Source organism: Mizuhopecten yessoensis, unplaced genomic scaffold (genome assembly GCF_002113885.1).
Source record: "Mizuhopecten yessoensis strain PY_sf001 unplaced genomic scaffold, ASM211388v2 scaffold10643, whole genome shotgun sequence".
Classification (NCBI taxonomy): Eukaryota; Metazoa; Mollusca; class Bivalvia; order Pectinida; family Pectinidae; genus Mizuhopecten; species Mizuhopecten yessoensis.
This window is the reverse complement of record NW_018408649.1, coordinates 251,638-268,706: the sequence shown is the minus strand read 5'-3', so window position 1 is coordinate 268,706 and position 17,069 is coordinate 251,638. Positions and strand designations below refer to the sequence as shown.

Here is a 17,069-nt window from a genome sequence, read left to right as displayed (position 1 = left end):
GGGGGTAAGTGTACCACAGGCCCTGGGGAGGATCCTGTCACCATGTTAGAGGCGGCCATAAAGAGGAAGGGGGTAAGTGTACCACAGGCCCTGGGGAGGATCCTGTCACCATGTTAGAGGCGTCCATAAAGTGAAAGGGGGGGTAAGTGTACCACAGGCCCTGGGGAGGATCCTGTCACGATGTTTGAGGCGGCCATAAAGAGGAGGGGGGGTAAGTGTACCACAGGCCCTGGGGAGGATCCTGTCAAGTTGTTTGAGGTGACCATAAAGAGGAGGGGGGGTAAGTGTACCACAGGCCCTGGGGAGGATCCTGTCACCATGTTTGAGGCGGCCATAAAGAGGAGGGGGGGTAAGTGTACCACAGGCCCTGGGGTGGATCCTGTCACGATGTTAGAGGCATCCATAAAGAGGAGGGGGGTGAGTGTACCACAGGCCCTGGGGAGGATCCTGTCACAATGTTAGAGGCGGCCTTAAAATGGAAGGGTGTAAGTGTACCACAGGCCCTGGGGAGGATCCTGTCACCATGTTTAAGGCGGCCATAAAGAGGAGGGGGGTAAGTGTACCACAGGCCCTGGGGTGGATCCTGTCACTATGTTAGAGGCGACCATAAAGAGGAGGGGTGTAGGTGTACCACAGGCCCTGGGGTGGATCCTGGCACGATGTTAGAGGCATCCATAAAGAGGAGGGGGGTGAGTGTACCACAGGCCCTGGGGAGGATCCTGTCCCCATGTTTAAGGCGGCCATAAAGAGGATGGGGGGGGGGGAAGTGTATCAAAGGCCCTGGGGAGGATCCTGTCAACATGTTAGAGGCGTCCATAAAGAGGAAGGGGGTAAGTGTACCACAGGTCCTGGGGAGGATCCTGTCACCATGTTTGAGGCGGCCATAAAGAGGATGGGGGGGGTAAGTGTACCACAGGCCCTGGGGAGGATCCTGTCACGATGTTAGAGGCGGCCATAAAGAGTAAGGGGGTAAGTGTACCACAGGCCCTGGGGAGGCTCCTGTCACCATGTTAGAGGCGTCCATAAAGTGGAAGGGGGTACCTGTACCACCGGCCCTGGGGAATATCCTGTCACGATGTTAGAGGCGGCTATAAAGAGGAAGTGGGTAAGTGTACCACAGCCCCTGGGGAGGATCCTGTCACCATGTTAGAGGCGTCCATAAAGTGGAAGGGGGTACGTGTACCACCGGCCCTGGGGAATATCCTGTCACGATGTTAGAGGCGGCCATAAAGAGGAAGTGGGTAAGTGTACCACAGCCCCTGGGGAGGATCCTGTCACCATGTTAGAGGCGTCCATAAAGTGAAAGGGGGTAAGTGTACCACAGGCCCTAGGGTGGATCCTGTCACCATGTTAGAGGCGGCCATAAAGTGGAAGGGGGGTAAGTGTACCACAGGCCCTGGGTAGGATCCTGTCACCATGTTAGAGGCATCCATAAAGAGGAGGGGGTTGAGTGTACCACAGGCCCTGGGGAGGATCCTGTCACCATGTTAGAGGCGTCCATAAAATTTAAAGAGGAAGGGGGTTAGTGTACCACAGGCCCTGGGGTGGATCCTGTCACCATGTTAGAGGCGGCCATAAAGAGGAGGGCGGTAAGTGTACCACAGGCCCTGGGGAGGATCCTGTCACGATGTTTGATGCGTCCATAAAGAGGAGGGGGGTAAGTGTACCACAGGCCCTCGGGAGGATCCTGTCACCATGTTAGAGGCGGCCATAAAGAGGAAGGGGGTAAGGGTACCACAGGACCTGGGGAGGATCCTGTCACCATGTTAGAGGCGTCCATAAAATTTAAAGAGGAAGGGGGTTAGTGTACCACAGGTCCTGGGGAGGATCCTGTCACCATGTTAGAGGCGTCCATAAAATTTAAAGAGGGAGGGGGTTAGCGTACCACAGGCCCTGGGGTGGATCCTGTCCCCATGTTAGAGGCGGCCATAAAGAGGAGGGGGGTAAATGTACCACAGGCCCTGGGGAGGATCCTGTCACCATGTTAGAGATGGCCATAAAGAGGAGGGGGGTAAGTGTACCACAGGCCCTGGGGAGGATCCTGTCACCATGTTTGAAGCAGCAATAAAGAGGAGGGGATTATGATTACCGCAGGTTACTCAAACAACTTATTTTGAAGAAGGGAATGGTTTAGAGTCACAATATATTGCCAGTAGCTTGTGGACATTGAACACTATATAGTTTGTGAAAGGAAAAGAACTGGACCCATATTCAAAGATGAAGGGTTCGAGTTTGTCAAAGGTCTCAATTGACTGCTTTTGAAGTTCAAAAAATGCCTAAAGTCATGATTTTTCATCAGTTGCTTGCAGAGATTGTCTGAAACAAAGTTCAAAAAATAAAAATTGCCTTCACTTATGTTCCAAACTTACAATTAATGAGTAAAGAAGAGGTTTATCGTCAGAATATTTTGCCTTTAGCATACTTGGATTTTCAAATGAAATACCTTACCCTCATTTAAGTTCATACGAGTCACAGGTTTTAAAATGTTGATATTCTAAATAACAAGGAGATCTAGAGTATTGTTTTTTTCAGTCAATTACAGGCTGATTGAAGTTTTCCTGTAGGCTGTAGCTTGCTGGTATAAACGTTATCAATTTTGTCTGAATAAATGACATAGACCTAGGGCAAATGTTAATGCGGGCTTGCAAGGCTTTGTTAAGGCATGTCTAAAAGCAGCATCAGATTACTAGGTCCGACCTTATTTCATAAACGAAAAACTCTTGTCCAACTGGTTCAACTGTTTGGATTGTGATAAACAAAATTGACCCAACAACCTTCACTACAGGGGTGAAAGTGAGACAAAGTGTTGAAAGGTCTTAAAGGTGTAGAGTAGTGACATTTGTATCTTACTGGATAACACACTATCAAGTATAAAGGAACTTGACCAGTTGTGAGATGTGTTTTACAATATCATTGAGTAGTAGGTGGGCCTTACATACCCATTGGACCTCTTGTACTGTAATGTATACTGTTCACAGCCCTATGGGCCTCTTGTACTGTATTGTATACTGTTTACAGCGCTTTGGACCTCTTGTACTGTACTGTATACTGTTTACAGCCCATTGGACCTCTTGTACTGTACTGTATACTGTTCACAGCCCTATGGGCCTCTTGTACTATATTGTATACTGTGCACAGCCCATTGAACCTCTTGTACTGCACTGTATACTGTTAACAGCCCATTGGACCTCTTGGACTGTACTGTATACTGTTTATAGCCCATTGGACCTCTTGTACTGTACTGTATACTGTTTACAGCCCATTGGACCTCTTGTACTATACTGTATACTGTTTACAGCCCATTGGACCTCTTGTACTGTACTGGATACTGTTCACAGCCCGTTGGACATTTTGTATTGTATTATATTCTGTTCAAAGTCCATTGGACCTTTTGTATTGTATTGTATTCTGTTCACAGGGCCTGTGCATACCAGTTGATGTGGTGGCCCGGATCAGCGACACTACAGGAACACTGATGGCTGGCAACTATCTGGATAGGAACTGTCGCATTGGCCTCATCATAGGTAATTATTGTGTATGTCTTTAATGTTTATCCCAAAGGTTTTTGTGGTGAACTTCTATTATTCCTTCAAAACATTTTAATTTAAAGTAATGCAATAGATATGGGTTGTTTAAGTGATGCTCACTTGTATGTTGTGTACTCACTAAGAACAGCTATGTTTGTGTTAGATGATGCTCACCTGTATGTTGTGTACTCAATAAGAACAGCTATGTTTGTGTTAGATGATGCTCACCCGTATGTTGTGTACTCACTAAGAACAACTATGTTTGTGTTAGATGATGCTCACCTGTATGTTGTGTACTCACTAAGAACAGCTATGTTTGTGTTAGATGATGCTTACCTGTAGGTTGTGTACTCACTAAGAACAACTATGTTTGTGTTAGATGATGCTCACCTGTATGTTGTGTACTCAATAAGAACAGCTATGTTTGTGTTAGATGATGCTTTCCTGTAGGTTGTGTACTCACTAAGAACAACTATGTTTGTGTTAGATCATGCTCACCTGTAGGTTGTGTACTCACTAAGAACAACTATGTTTGTGTTAGATGATGCTCACCTGTAGGTTGTGGACTCACTAAGAACAGCTATGTTTGTGTTAGATGATGCTCACCTCCTGTATGTTGGGTACTCACTAAGAACAGCTATGTTTGTGTTAGACGATGCTCACTTGTATGTTGTGTACTCACTAAGAACAGCTATGTTTGTGTTTGATGATGCTCACCTGTAGGTTGTGTACTCACTTAAAACAGCTATGTTTGTGTTAGATGATGCTCACCTGTAGGTTGTGTACTCACTAAGAACAGGTATGTTTGTGTTAGATGATGCTCACCTGTATGTTGTGTACTCACTAAGAACAGGTATGTTTGTGTTAGATGATGCAACTGTATGTTGTGTACTCACTAAGAACAGCTATGTTTGTGTTAGATGATGCTCACCTCCTGTATGTTGTGTACTTACTAAGAACAGCTATGTTTGTGTTAGATGATGCTCACCTGTCGGTTGTGTACTCACTAAGAACAGCTATGTTTGTGTTAGAGGATGCTCACCTGTATGTTGTGTACTCACTAAGAACAGGTATGTGTGTGTTAGATGATGCTCACCTGTCGGTTGTGTACTCACTAAGAACAGCTATGTTTGTGTTAGATGATGCTCACCTGTAGGTTGTGTACTCACTAAGAACAGCTATGTTTGTGTTAGATGATGCTCACCTGTAGGTTGTGTACTCACTAAGAACAGCTATGTTTGTGTTAGATGATGCTCACCTGTAGGTTGTGTACTCACTAAGAACAGCTATGTTTGTGTTAGATGATGCTCACCTGTAGGTTGTGTACTCACTAAGAACAGCTATGTTTGTGTTAGATGATGCTCACCTGTAGGTTGTGTACTCACTAAGAACAGCTATGTTTGTGTTAGATGATGCTCACCTGTAGGTTGTGTACTCACTAAGAACAGCTATGTTTGTGTTAGATGATGCTCACCTGTAGGTTGTGTACTCACTAAGAACAGCTATGTTTGTGTTAGATGATGCTCACCTGTAGGTTGTGTACTCACTAAGAACAGCTATGTTTGTGTTAGATGATGCTCACCTGTAGGTTGTGTACTCACTAAGAACAGCTATGTTTGTGTTAGATGATGCTCACCTGTAGGTTGTGTACTCACTAAGAACAGCTATGTTTGTGTTAGATGATGCTCACCTGTAGGTTGTGTACTCACTAAGAACAGCTATGTTTGTGTTAGATGATGCTCACCTGTAGGTTGTGTACTCACTAAGAACAGCTATGTTTGTGTTAGATGATGCTCACCTGTAGGTTGTGTACTCACTAAGAACAGCTATGTTTGTGTTAGATGATGCTCACCTGTAGGTTGTGTACTCACTAAGAACAGCTATGTTTGTGTTAGATGATGCTCACCTGTAGGTTGTGTACTCACTAAGAACAGCTATGTTTGTGTTAGATGATGCTCACCTGTAGGTTGTGTACTCACTAAGAACAGCTATGTTTGTGTTAGATGATGCTCACCTGTAGGTTGTGTACTCACTAAGAACAGCTATGTTTGTGTTAGATGATGCTCACCTGTAGGTTGTGTACTCACTAAGAACAGCTATGTTTGTGTTAGATGATGCTCACCTGTAGGTTGTGTACTCACTAAGAACAGCTATGTTTGTGTTAGATGATGCTCACCTGTAGGTTGTGTACTCACTAAGAACAGCTATGTTTGTGTTAGATGATGCTCACCTGTAGGTTGTGTACTCACTAAGAACAGCTATGTTTGTGTTAGATGATGCTCACCTGTAGGTTGTGTACTCACTAAGAACAGCTATGTTTGTGTTAGATGATGCTCACCTGTAGGTTGTGTACTCACTAAGAACAGCTATGTTTGTGTTAGATGATGCTCACCTGTAGGTTGTGTACTCACTAAGAACAGCTATGTTTGTGTTAGATGATGCTCACCTGTAGGTTGTGTACTCACTAAGAACAGCTATGTTTGTGTTAGATGATGCTCACCTGTAGGTTGTGTACTCACTAAGAACAGCTATGTTTGTGTTAGATGATGCTCACCTGTAGGTTGTGTACTCACTAAGAACAGCTATGTTTGTGTTAGATGATGCTCACCTGTAGGTTGTGTACTCACTAAGAACAGCTATGTTTGTGTTAGATGATGCTCACCTGTAGGTTGTGCTATGAATTGCCAAACATTCAGCAACCAAAGACTAAGTTGGTTTTGAACACAAACAGGATATGAACTTATTTTGCAAACTTTCGAAAACGTCTGTTTCCTTTGTCAAGCAAAGAGCGTAAATGACTGGTGTCTCGACTCTTAGTCGCTGAAAACAAATCACTAAGCCACATTATGCTAAATCAGTAAAGTCCCCTGTCAAAAGTCAGACATTTCGCCCAATTGCCCTCTAATACTGCAGGCAGGCAGGGGATTTTACCAATTCTGCCCCTTAATTTATCATACCAAACTGATGAATCTTATTCCAAACACTTGGCAAACGTTGTGTTTGGAAACTTGAAATTCCTATCCCCTCATTAAAAACTCCTCATAGCAGGGAAGACAGTTATTTCAAATAATAGCTTTAAGTATAGATTTGTGGGAGATAGAGCACGTTCTGGAGTCACATCGAGTTCTAACCTAGAATTACACAGGTTATTGGCCTTTGTACTATGATCATTTATAGTTCCAACATTGACATGTATACAATGTTATTTTCCAAGGTTCTGGATCAAATGCCTGTTTTGTTGAACAAGCCAAAAACTTTAACAAATTGGAAGCAGCCGAAAAAACATCAGATCAGGTCAGTTATCAACATGGCTGAAGTAGAGCTATGTGAATTAGGATAGTGTGAAATGAAATTATATAAAAAGAAGGTTCTGTGAAGTTGAATATTATGTTACATAAAGTGACATGCTATTTATTATTTATAATAAACTAATAAAAAAATGAAACTGTGCATACATAGTAACAATTTTTCAACATGAAACTTAGCACAAATGTGCACACCCCTTAATAACCTTCACGGCTAAATGCATTTTGTGCACATGCCAAATTTCTTTTGGCTGGTACCAAAATAAGGTTGACTATCTTTACTCACTTTGTTAGTGTTGTGTAAAATCGTTACGTCCAAGGCAAACAGAAACAGAGATGTATTCCTGGTGAACGTGTTTGGTAAGCTCCGACTTATGTCCACAACCCAGTAGTTGGAATGATTCAGGCTGGTGTTGGAATGATTCAGGCTGGTGTTGCACGTAATGTTGTTGTTAGGGATTTAGGTGTGAACACGCCTAATGGAGATGTTTCCAGCTGTCGGGTAACACAGAGACAGCCCCAGGCCAGGACATCTACAGGTGATGTCATTACGGCAGGACAATTTCATCCAGGTTATACACTTGCGGAACCACTTCCAAACTGTAGCTTTGACAGCTAGATGCATTCCTGGAGTACGGAGAATCAGTCCACGATCTGTGAGAAACCGCCTGTAGGAATGGCACATTCATTCAGCTAATTGCCCCATCCTACAATGAGGCTTTACTAGAGGACTTTCTCAGTAAAAGAGGCCGCTCCAGAGTGCACCATTAAGTTAGAAAGCATTTTTCAGGACAAATATCATGGAATATCATCCCCTGATCAGAGGTTTTGTGATGGTCTAGGCAGCATACCGGTAAAAGCAAAAGTCATCTGACATTGTTTTGCTTATGCACCGGTTGTTTTTTCCACTGGTATACATACATGAAGTTACATTAAAGGTAAAACATGATATTAGCTAGTTTGTTTTTTCCACACTGTCCATTGAATGCTCTGTACAAATGTATTATTGAATGAAAAATCATCCTCAACATAAAAATGTTTGGGCTATGTAATACTTGCTGACGATATCTGATCCGTTTTTGTAGATTCTGGTGAATTGTGAATGGGGAGCGTTTGGAGATAATGGCTGTTTAAATTTCTTCAAGACAGAATTCGACAAGGAACTGGACCTGAATTCTAACCATGTCAACTCTTACACGTTGGTATACTAGTACAACTGTAATGCCCTATGTCTCACTTAAAGGTCATACTTACATTTCCCACTTCATGGTAGTTCATTGATGTAGTTATTGTGTGTAGTTCATTGATGTAGTTATTGTGTATAGTTCATTGATGTAGTTCATGGATGTAGTTATTGTGTGTAGTTCATGGATGTAGTTATTGTGTGTAGTTCATTGATGTAGTTATTGTGTGTAGTTGCTGTTCATCGTGATTTAAATCATATGCAAAAACAAAAACACTTAGGCAAATCTCGAGTTTCACTTTCTGGGAAGTATGTCTGTGACGTTTCCTCTGTGGGAATTGTCATGACTCATGACAAGTGATATCATAAGCTTTTTGAGCAAATAAATATTTGTGGTTTGTGATTTCACTCAAACAATTAATCAACATTACATCTTTATACAAACCATAATTCATGTCTGATGATTTTTATGGAAAAGAACCGTTACCATATTTCTCACAATAGACTTTGTCCGTCTCCCATTATACCTGGGGTATCAGTATTCGATTGTCACCTTGACCCATATAGTTGTGCTTGTCTTTGAACTTCTACAATGGAACAAAAGTCTGTTGAAGGAGTATTTTAGTTTCATGTTATAGTAATGTCAACTCCTGTATCACCTATATAAATCTGACTATACAATGCTTGCATGTGTCTCACCACACATGATGTGTCTGAACGTTGTTTGATTAGGAGGAACTGCTGCTATTGTAGGTTTGAGAAACTGTTTGGTGGATTCTACCTTGGTGAACTTGTCCGCCTGGTGTTGGTGAAACTGACCAGAGAAGGCTTACTGTTTAAAGGTCAGGAGTCACCCAAGCTCATGTGCAAAGGAAGCTGGCCAACCTCCTATGTGACAGAGGTGGAGAGGTAGGACCCGTCTCCTCTTACCCACGATAGGTGTATCCACACTTTTCTCAGTGTGATATTAAAATACCCTCAGGTTAAAATATTGAGCAGAAGACCTTCGGCATAGCCTCGGGTCTCCTGCTCAATGTTTTATCCCTTGGGTTTGAATGACCTTATCCATACCTCACATCAGGGATGGGTTCTATTTCTTGCTTATTACCTACAACCCGTAAAAACAGCTGCTCTTCTAGTAAAGTTGTAAACTGTCCACACATTTCTCATTTGCACATGAAGCATGGATGCCAATTATTAATGACGTCAATGACCCTGACTGACCCCAAAACGTCATAAAATGATGTCACGAACAATAACATGACCATAGGGTCTAGTATGCAAGAAATCCTTGTCTCACCCTAGGTTTGAGACAGTGGGAGTCAAAACAATTGTATGTTATCATGTAAGTAATGCAAACATGGAACCATACATTAAGCCTGTAATGTCAACAATGCAAGCCTCATGTTTGACAACTTAAGAATCTGCTCCTGGGGTTGAGATTCCCCTATCTCACTCACAAGGGGGTGAGAGATTCTGTTATTCTCCTGTTGCTGGTATGGTGTTGCTCTGTTGGTAACAACTTTTCTGGATGTCCTGGTACCTGTGTTTACATGGTGCCAATGATATTAGGATGTACAACATATTAATTTTAAACATTTATATTTCACCAAACAAGGGTGGCAATTTTATATCACACAACTGTGTTTACACATTTCCTCCGCGTGGCTTCTTATCATTCCTCACTCTGCACTCCTTTCATCATATAGCTAGGTTATAATGAGTTCGTCTGTCCGGCATCAACTTTTTAGTTTAAACAACTTCTTTTCAGTAACCAAAAGGCCTGGGATGATGATATTTGGCCAGTTGCATGCTGGTATCAAGGGCTACCAAGTTTGTTCAAATGAATGACCTTCATTTATTTTCAAGGTCACAGGGGTCAAATATGTTAAAATCTTTGAACAACTTCTTCTGAATAACCAAGAGGCCTAGGGTGATGATATTTGGCCAATAACATGCTGGGATGAAGGGTTACCAAGTTTTTTCAAACAAATGACCTTCACCCATTTTCAAGGTCACAGGGGTCAAATATGTTTAAAACCTTTAAACAACTTCTTCTAAATACCCAAGAGGCATAGGATAATGATATTTGGCCAGTAACATTTGGATGAAGGGCTACCAAGTTTGTAAAAAAACAAATGACCTTCATCCATTTTCAAGGTCACAGGGGTCAAACATATGAAAAACCTTTAAACAAATGTTTTGGATAATGACATTTGGCCAGGAGCATGCTGGGATGAAAGGCTACCAAGTTTGTTAAAACAAATGACCTTCACCCATTTTCAAGGTCACAGGGGTCAAATATGTTTAAAACCTTTAAACAACTTCTTCTGAATACCCAAGAGGCATAGGATAATGATATTTGGCCAGTAACATGCTGGAATGAAGGGCTACCAAGTTTGTTCAAAAAAATGACCTTCATCTATTTTCAAGGTCACAGGGGTCAAGTATGTTTAAAACCTTTAAACAACTTCTCAATAACCAAGAGGTCGAGGATGATGGTATTTGGCCAGTAGCATGCTGAGTTAAAGGGTAACCAAGTTTGTTCTAATGAATGACCTTGATATATATTCACGGTTGCAGGGATCAAATATGTTTAAAACCTATAAAGGACTTCTTCTGAATTACCAAGAGGCCTAGGGTTATGATATTTTGCCAGTTAGATACTGGGATGAAGGGCTACCAAGTTTGTTCAAATGAATGACCTTCGCTCATATTCTAGGTCACAGGGATGGAATATGTTTAAATCTTTAAATGACTTGTTCTGAATATTCAAAAGGTCCAGGGAAATGATGTTTGGCCAGAAGCATACTGGGACGGAAGGCTATAAACTCTGTTCATCTAAATGTCCTTGTTCAACTTTTAAGGTCACAGGCGTCATTTGTTTAAATCATTTAAAAGATTCAAATGGATCGAACACAGATATTTTGCCTGTAGCTGTATATTAGTCCACTTTTAAGTTTACAAGTGTGAGATTAATACCAGGTGTGCGATTCAGGCCCCTGGGGTCTCTTGTTTATGTAACAGGAATGCCTTATGTATGCAAAAAAATATTCATATGTTCCTTGAATTCACAATAAATGAATTTCTTTTTTTTTAATTTTTACAGTGACTGCCCAGGGGAGATGAGTCACACTCGTGGAGTGCTACAGAAACTGGACCTAGCGGCAGAGGCCGATGACATAGCAATAGTCCAGGAGGCCTGTGCCCTTGTCTCTCAGCGTGGAGCATACATTGTGTCTGCAGGTAATTAAGGAGCATACATTGTGTCTACAGGTAAGTAGGGAGCATACAATGTGTCTACAGGTAAGTAGGGAGCATACATTATGTCTACAGGTAATTAGGGAGCATATATTGTGTCTGCAGGTAATTAGGGAGCATACATTATGTCTACAGGTAAGTAGGGAGCATATATGTTGTCTGCAGGTAATTAAGGAGCATGCATTGTGTCTACAGGGCTACATTCACGTATCTGGTTGAAACGGTTGAACCGGTTGAACCTGTAAAGAAAACGACAGGTACAGATTTGGACCGAGGCTGACCTCAGGAAAATTTGGTACGTGTAGATTGAGGGGTCCAGACGTACCTGACCGAAACTAAAATGCTGACTATTGCCAATTTGCGTTATTTCTTTCTTAAACAATGTCAAGTCACATGTAATTTTTAAGATACGTTATGTAATTGAGTGGACGTGTGAGAGAAGGGCATAATATTCTTGACACAATGTTTTTTATTCTCCGAAACTGTGGATTTTTAGCTCTGCTTATAAAACGGTCCTAGTGTGTTCATTTATCGTGGAAAATTTCTGCGCCACACGTACCGTTTAAACCAGGATACGCGAATGTAGCCCAGGTAAGTAGGGAGCATATATTGTGTCAGCAGGTAATAAGGGAGCATACATTGTGTCTACAGGTAATAAGGGAGCATACATTGTGTTTGCAGGTCATTAGGGAGCATACATTGTGTCTACAGGTAATTAGGGAGCATATATTGTGTCTACAGGTAATTAGGGAGCATACATTGTGTCTACAGGTAATTAGGTAGCATAGATTGTGTCTACAGGTAATTAAGGAGCATACATTGTGTCTGCAGGTAATTAAGGAGCATGCATTGTGTCTACAGGTAATTAGGTAGCATAGATTGTTTTTGTTGGAAATAAGGGAGCATACATTGTGTCTGCAGGTAATTAAGGAGCATACATTGTGTCTACAGGTAAGTAGGGAGCATACATTATGTCTACAGGTAATTAAGGAGCATACATTGTGTCTGCAGGTAAGTAGGGACCATACATTGTTTCTACATGTATACAAGGAATATACATTGTATCTACATGTATAAAAGGAGTATACATTTTATCTACAGATAGTAAGGGAACATACATTGCATCTAACGATGATTAGGGGGCATACATTGCGTCTAAAGGTATTAGAATATGATCATTATCCTCTATTTTTTACAGTCGGTGAGTTTTACAAACCTATAAAATGATAAGGTTTGATGATCAGACAGAATCATTATATAGCACACATTATATAGTTTTACTCCAATTGTCTTTCTGTTACAGCTTGTGCTGTTCTGTTAAACCACATTGACCTGCTAGAAGTCACCATAGGAATTGATGGCTCGGTGTACGAACACCATCCCCGTTTCCATGGTTACATGATGGAGTTATTTGAAAAACTTGTTCCAAAAACAAAGGTAGAGGTTCAAACAGAAATTATTCTATTTATTTAGAACTTAATTAGATGTTGACACCTGTTGCCAACAAACTCGGTGATTAAAATCCATGTCTGTCAGCTATTTAAATGATATAACATTCTGTAGACCTGGTTGCTGAGGCAAAGATAAAACACTGTTGCTATATTACTACTTGGAAACTCTTGATATCACCATGGTTACCAGGCACAGTGTAACACCTTGACTAAGAGACATGACAGTCATGATGTGGTACACCAAGACTAAGATATTTGATAGTTATGATGTGTTACACCACGACTGAGAGACTTGATAGTTATGATGTGTTATACCCAGACTGAGAGACTTGACAGTTATGATGTGTAACACCCAGACTGAGAGACTTGACAGTTATGATATGTAACACCCAGACTGAGAGACTTGACAGTTGTGATGTGTAACTCCCAGACTGAGAGACTTGATAGTTATGATGTGTTATACCCAGACTGAGAGACTTGACAGTTATGATGTCTTACACCCAGACTGAGAGACTACATAATTGTGATGTGTTACACCCAGTCTGAGAGACTTGACAGTTATGATGTGTAACAACCAGACTGAGAGACTTGACAGTTGTGATGCGTAACTCCCAGACTGAGAGACTTGATAGTTATGATGTGTTACACCCAGACTGAGAGACATGACAGTTATGATGTGTTACACCCAGACTGAGAGACTACATAATTGTGATGTGTTACACCCAGACTGAGAGACTTGGGAGTTGTGATGTGTTACACCCAGACTGAGAGATTTGACAGTTGTGATGTATTACACCCAGACTGAGAGACTTGACAGTTATGATGGGTAACAACCAGACTGAGAGACTTGACAGTTGTGATGTGTAACTCCAAGACTGAGAGACTTGATAGTTATGATGTGTTACACCCAGACTGGGAGACTTGATAGTTGTGATGTGTTACACCCAGAAGTTATGATGTGTTACACCACGACTGAGAGACTTGATAGTTATGATGTGTTATACCCAGACTGAGAGACTTGACAGTTATGATGGGTAACAACCAGACTGAGAGACTTGACAGTTGTGATGCGTAACTCCCAGACTGAGAGACTTGATAGTTATGATGTGTTACACCCAGACTGAGAGACTTGGTAGTTGTGATGTGTTACACCCAGACTGAGAGATTTGACAGTTATGATGTGTAACAACCAGACTGAGAGACTTGGCAGTTGTGATGTGTTACAGCCAGACTGAGAGACTTGACAGTTATGATGTGTAACAACCAGACTGAGAGACTTGACAGTTGTGATGTGTAACTCCAAGACTGAGAGACTTGATAGTTATGATGTGTTACACGCAGCCTGAGAGACTTGATAGTTGTGATGTGTTACACCCAGAAGTTATGATGTGTTACACCACGACTGAGAGACTTGATAGTTATGATGTGTTATACCCAGACTCAGAGACTTGATAGTTATGATGTGTTATACCCAGACTCAGAGACTTGATAGTTATGATGTGTTATACCCAGACTGAGAGACTTGACAGTTATGATGGGTAACAACCAGACTGAGAGACTTGACAGTTGTGATGTGTTACAGCCAGACTGAGAGACTTGACAGTTGTGATGTGTAACTCCCAGACTGAGAGACTTGATAGGTATGATGTGTTACACCCAGACTGAGAGACTTGATAGTTGAGACATGACAGTCATGATGTGGTACACCAAGACTAAGATATTTGATAGTTATGATGTGTTACACCACGACTGAGAGACTTGATAGTTATGATGTGTTACTGTGTTACACCCAGACTGAGAGACTTGACAGTTATGATGTGTAACAACCAGACTGAGAGACTTGACAGTTGTGATGTGTAACTCCCAGACTGAGAGACTTGATAGTTATGATGTGTTACACCCAGACTGAGAGACTTGACAGTTGTGATGTGTTACACCCAGACTGAGAGACTTGACAGTTATGATGTGTTACACCCAGACTGAGAGACTTGACAGTTATGATGTGTTACACCCAGACTGAGAGACTTGATAGTTATGATGTGTTACACCCAGACTGAGAGACTTGATAGTTATGATGTGTTACACCCAGACTGAGAGACTTGATAGTTATGATGTGTTACACCCAGACTGAGAGACTTGATAGTTATGATGTGTTACACCCAGACTGAGAGACTTGATAGTTATGATGTGTTACACCCAGACTGAGAGACTTGATAGTTATGATGTGTTACACCCAGACTGAGAGACTTGACAGTTATGATGTGTTACACCCAGACTGAGAGACTTGATAGTTATGATGTGTTACACCCAGACTGAGAGACTTGATAGTTATGATGTGTTACACCCAGACTGAGAGACTTGATAGTTATGATGTGTTACACCCAGACTGAGAGACTTGATAGTTATGATGTGTTACACCCAGACTGAGAGACTTGATAGTTATGATGTGTTACACCCAGACTGAGAGACTTGATAGTTATGATGTGTTACACCCAGACTGAGAGACTTGACAGTTATGATGTGTTACACCCAGACTGAGAGACTTGATAGTTATGATGTGTTACACCCAGACTGAGAGACTTGATAGTTATGATGTGTTACACCCAGACTGAGAGACTTGATAGTTATGATGTGTTACACCCAGACTGAGAGACTTGATAGTTATGATGTGTTACACCCAGACTGAGAGACTTGATAGTTATGATGTGTTACACCCAGACTGAGAGACTTGATAGTTATGATGTGTTACACCCAGACTGAGAGACTTGATAGTTATGATGTGTTACACCCAGACTGAGAGACTTGATAGTTATGATGTGTTACACCCAGACTGAGAGACTTGATAGTTATGATGTGTTACACCCAGACTGAGAGACTTGATAGTTATGATGTGTTACACCCAGACTGAGAGACTTGATAGTTATGATGTGTTACACCCAGACTGAGAGACTTGATAGTTATGATGTGTTACACCCAGACTGAGAGACTTGATAGTTATGATGTGTTACACCCAGACTGAGAGACTTGATAGTTATGATGTGTTATACCCAGACTGAGAGACTTGGCAGTTATGATGTGTTACACCCAGACTGAGAGACTTGGCAGTTGTGATGTGTTACACCCAGACTGAGAGACTTGATAGTTATGATGTTACACCCAGACTGAAAGACTTGGCAGTTGTGATGTGTTACACCCAGACTGAGAGACTCGATAGTTATGATGTGTTGCCCTCATACTGAGAGACTTGACAGTTATGATGTGTAACACCCAGACTGAGAGACTTGATAGTTATGATGTGTTACACCCAGACTGAGAGACTTGATAGTTATGATGTGTTACACCCAGACAGAGAGACTTGATAGTTATGATGTGTTACACCCAGACTGAGAGACTTGACAGTTATGATGTGTTACACCCAGCCTGAGAGACTTGACTGTTATGATGTGTTACACCCAGACAGAGAGACTTGATAGTTATGATGTGTTACGCCTAGACTTAGATATTTGACAGTTATGATGTGTTACACCCAGACTGAGAGACTACATAGTTGTGATGTGTTACACCCAGACTGAGAGACTTGATAGTTATGATGTGTTACACCCAGACTGAGAGACTTGACAGTTGTGATGTGTTATAGTTCACAATGTTGTTTGCTAAACAATTTTTTAATTGTTGATTGATGACTTACCTTATCAATCCTCTGTTACAGGTGAAAATCATATTGGTCAAAGATGGCAGTGGTCAAGGAGGAGCATTTGTAGCTGCTGTTGGGTCAAGGTCATGACCTTGTCTTGCGATTCTATAAATCAATAAAGAAAAAGACAAGATAGGACAAACTTTTCACTGACATAGATATACAATTAGAGATAGAAGCTGTCCTGATATCATCTATACTTTACAAAACTTAAATACAGGAGTATGATCAGCTCAGCACAGGCAATGCACAACCATGCTTATTTGTATACCCCCCCCCCCCTCCTCTCATCGCAAACAAACTTTGAGGTTATATAGGTAAACGAAATTTGTGACTTTCAGTAATAAAAAAAATATTCCAATGAAAATGCCTTAATATTGTGTTTGCAAACATTCACCATTTTAAGCTCACCTGCCCAAAGGTCCGGCGTCCGGCGTCCGTCTGTCCGGCGTCAACTTTTTACTTTAAACAACTTCTTCTCAATAACCAAAAGGCCCAGGGTACTTACATTGGGCCTGTAGCATGCTGGGATGAAGGGCTACCAAGTTTGTTCAAATGAATGACCTTGACCCACTTTCAAGGTCATTGGGGTCAGATGTCTTAAAACCTTCAAACAACTTCTTCTCAATAACCAAAAGGCCCAGGGTA

At 41.5% G+C, this 17,069-nt stretch overlaps 1 protein-coding gene across 1 annotated transcript in view; it reads left to right on the top strand.

Annotated features, from left to right (window-relative positions):
• LOC110461639 (hexokinase-2-like) overlaps window positions 1-16,774 on the top strand; it is a 31,161-nt gene extending 14,387 nt beyond the window's left edge. Inside the window, exons 7-13 of the mRNA XM_021515196.1 lie at window positions 3,419-3,524; window positions 6,742-6,821; window positions 7,918-8,030; window positions 8,769-8,924; window positions 11,125-11,261; window positions 12,580-12,713; window positions 16,437-16,774. Of these exons, the coding sequence (XP_021370871.1) occupies window positions 3,419-3,524; window positions 6,742-6,821; window positions 7,918-8,030; window positions 8,769-8,924; window positions 11,125-11,261; window positions 12,580-12,713; window positions 16,437-16,511 (801 nt within the window). The 3' untranslated portion in view covers window positions 16,512-16,774. The remainder of the gene's footprint in view (window positions 1-3,418; window positions 3,525-6,741; window positions 6,822-7,917; window positions 8,031-8,768; window positions 8,925-11,124; window positions 11,262-12,579; window positions 12,714-16,436) is intronic.
• The last annotated feature ends 295 nt before the right edge of the window (window positions 16,775-17,069 follow it).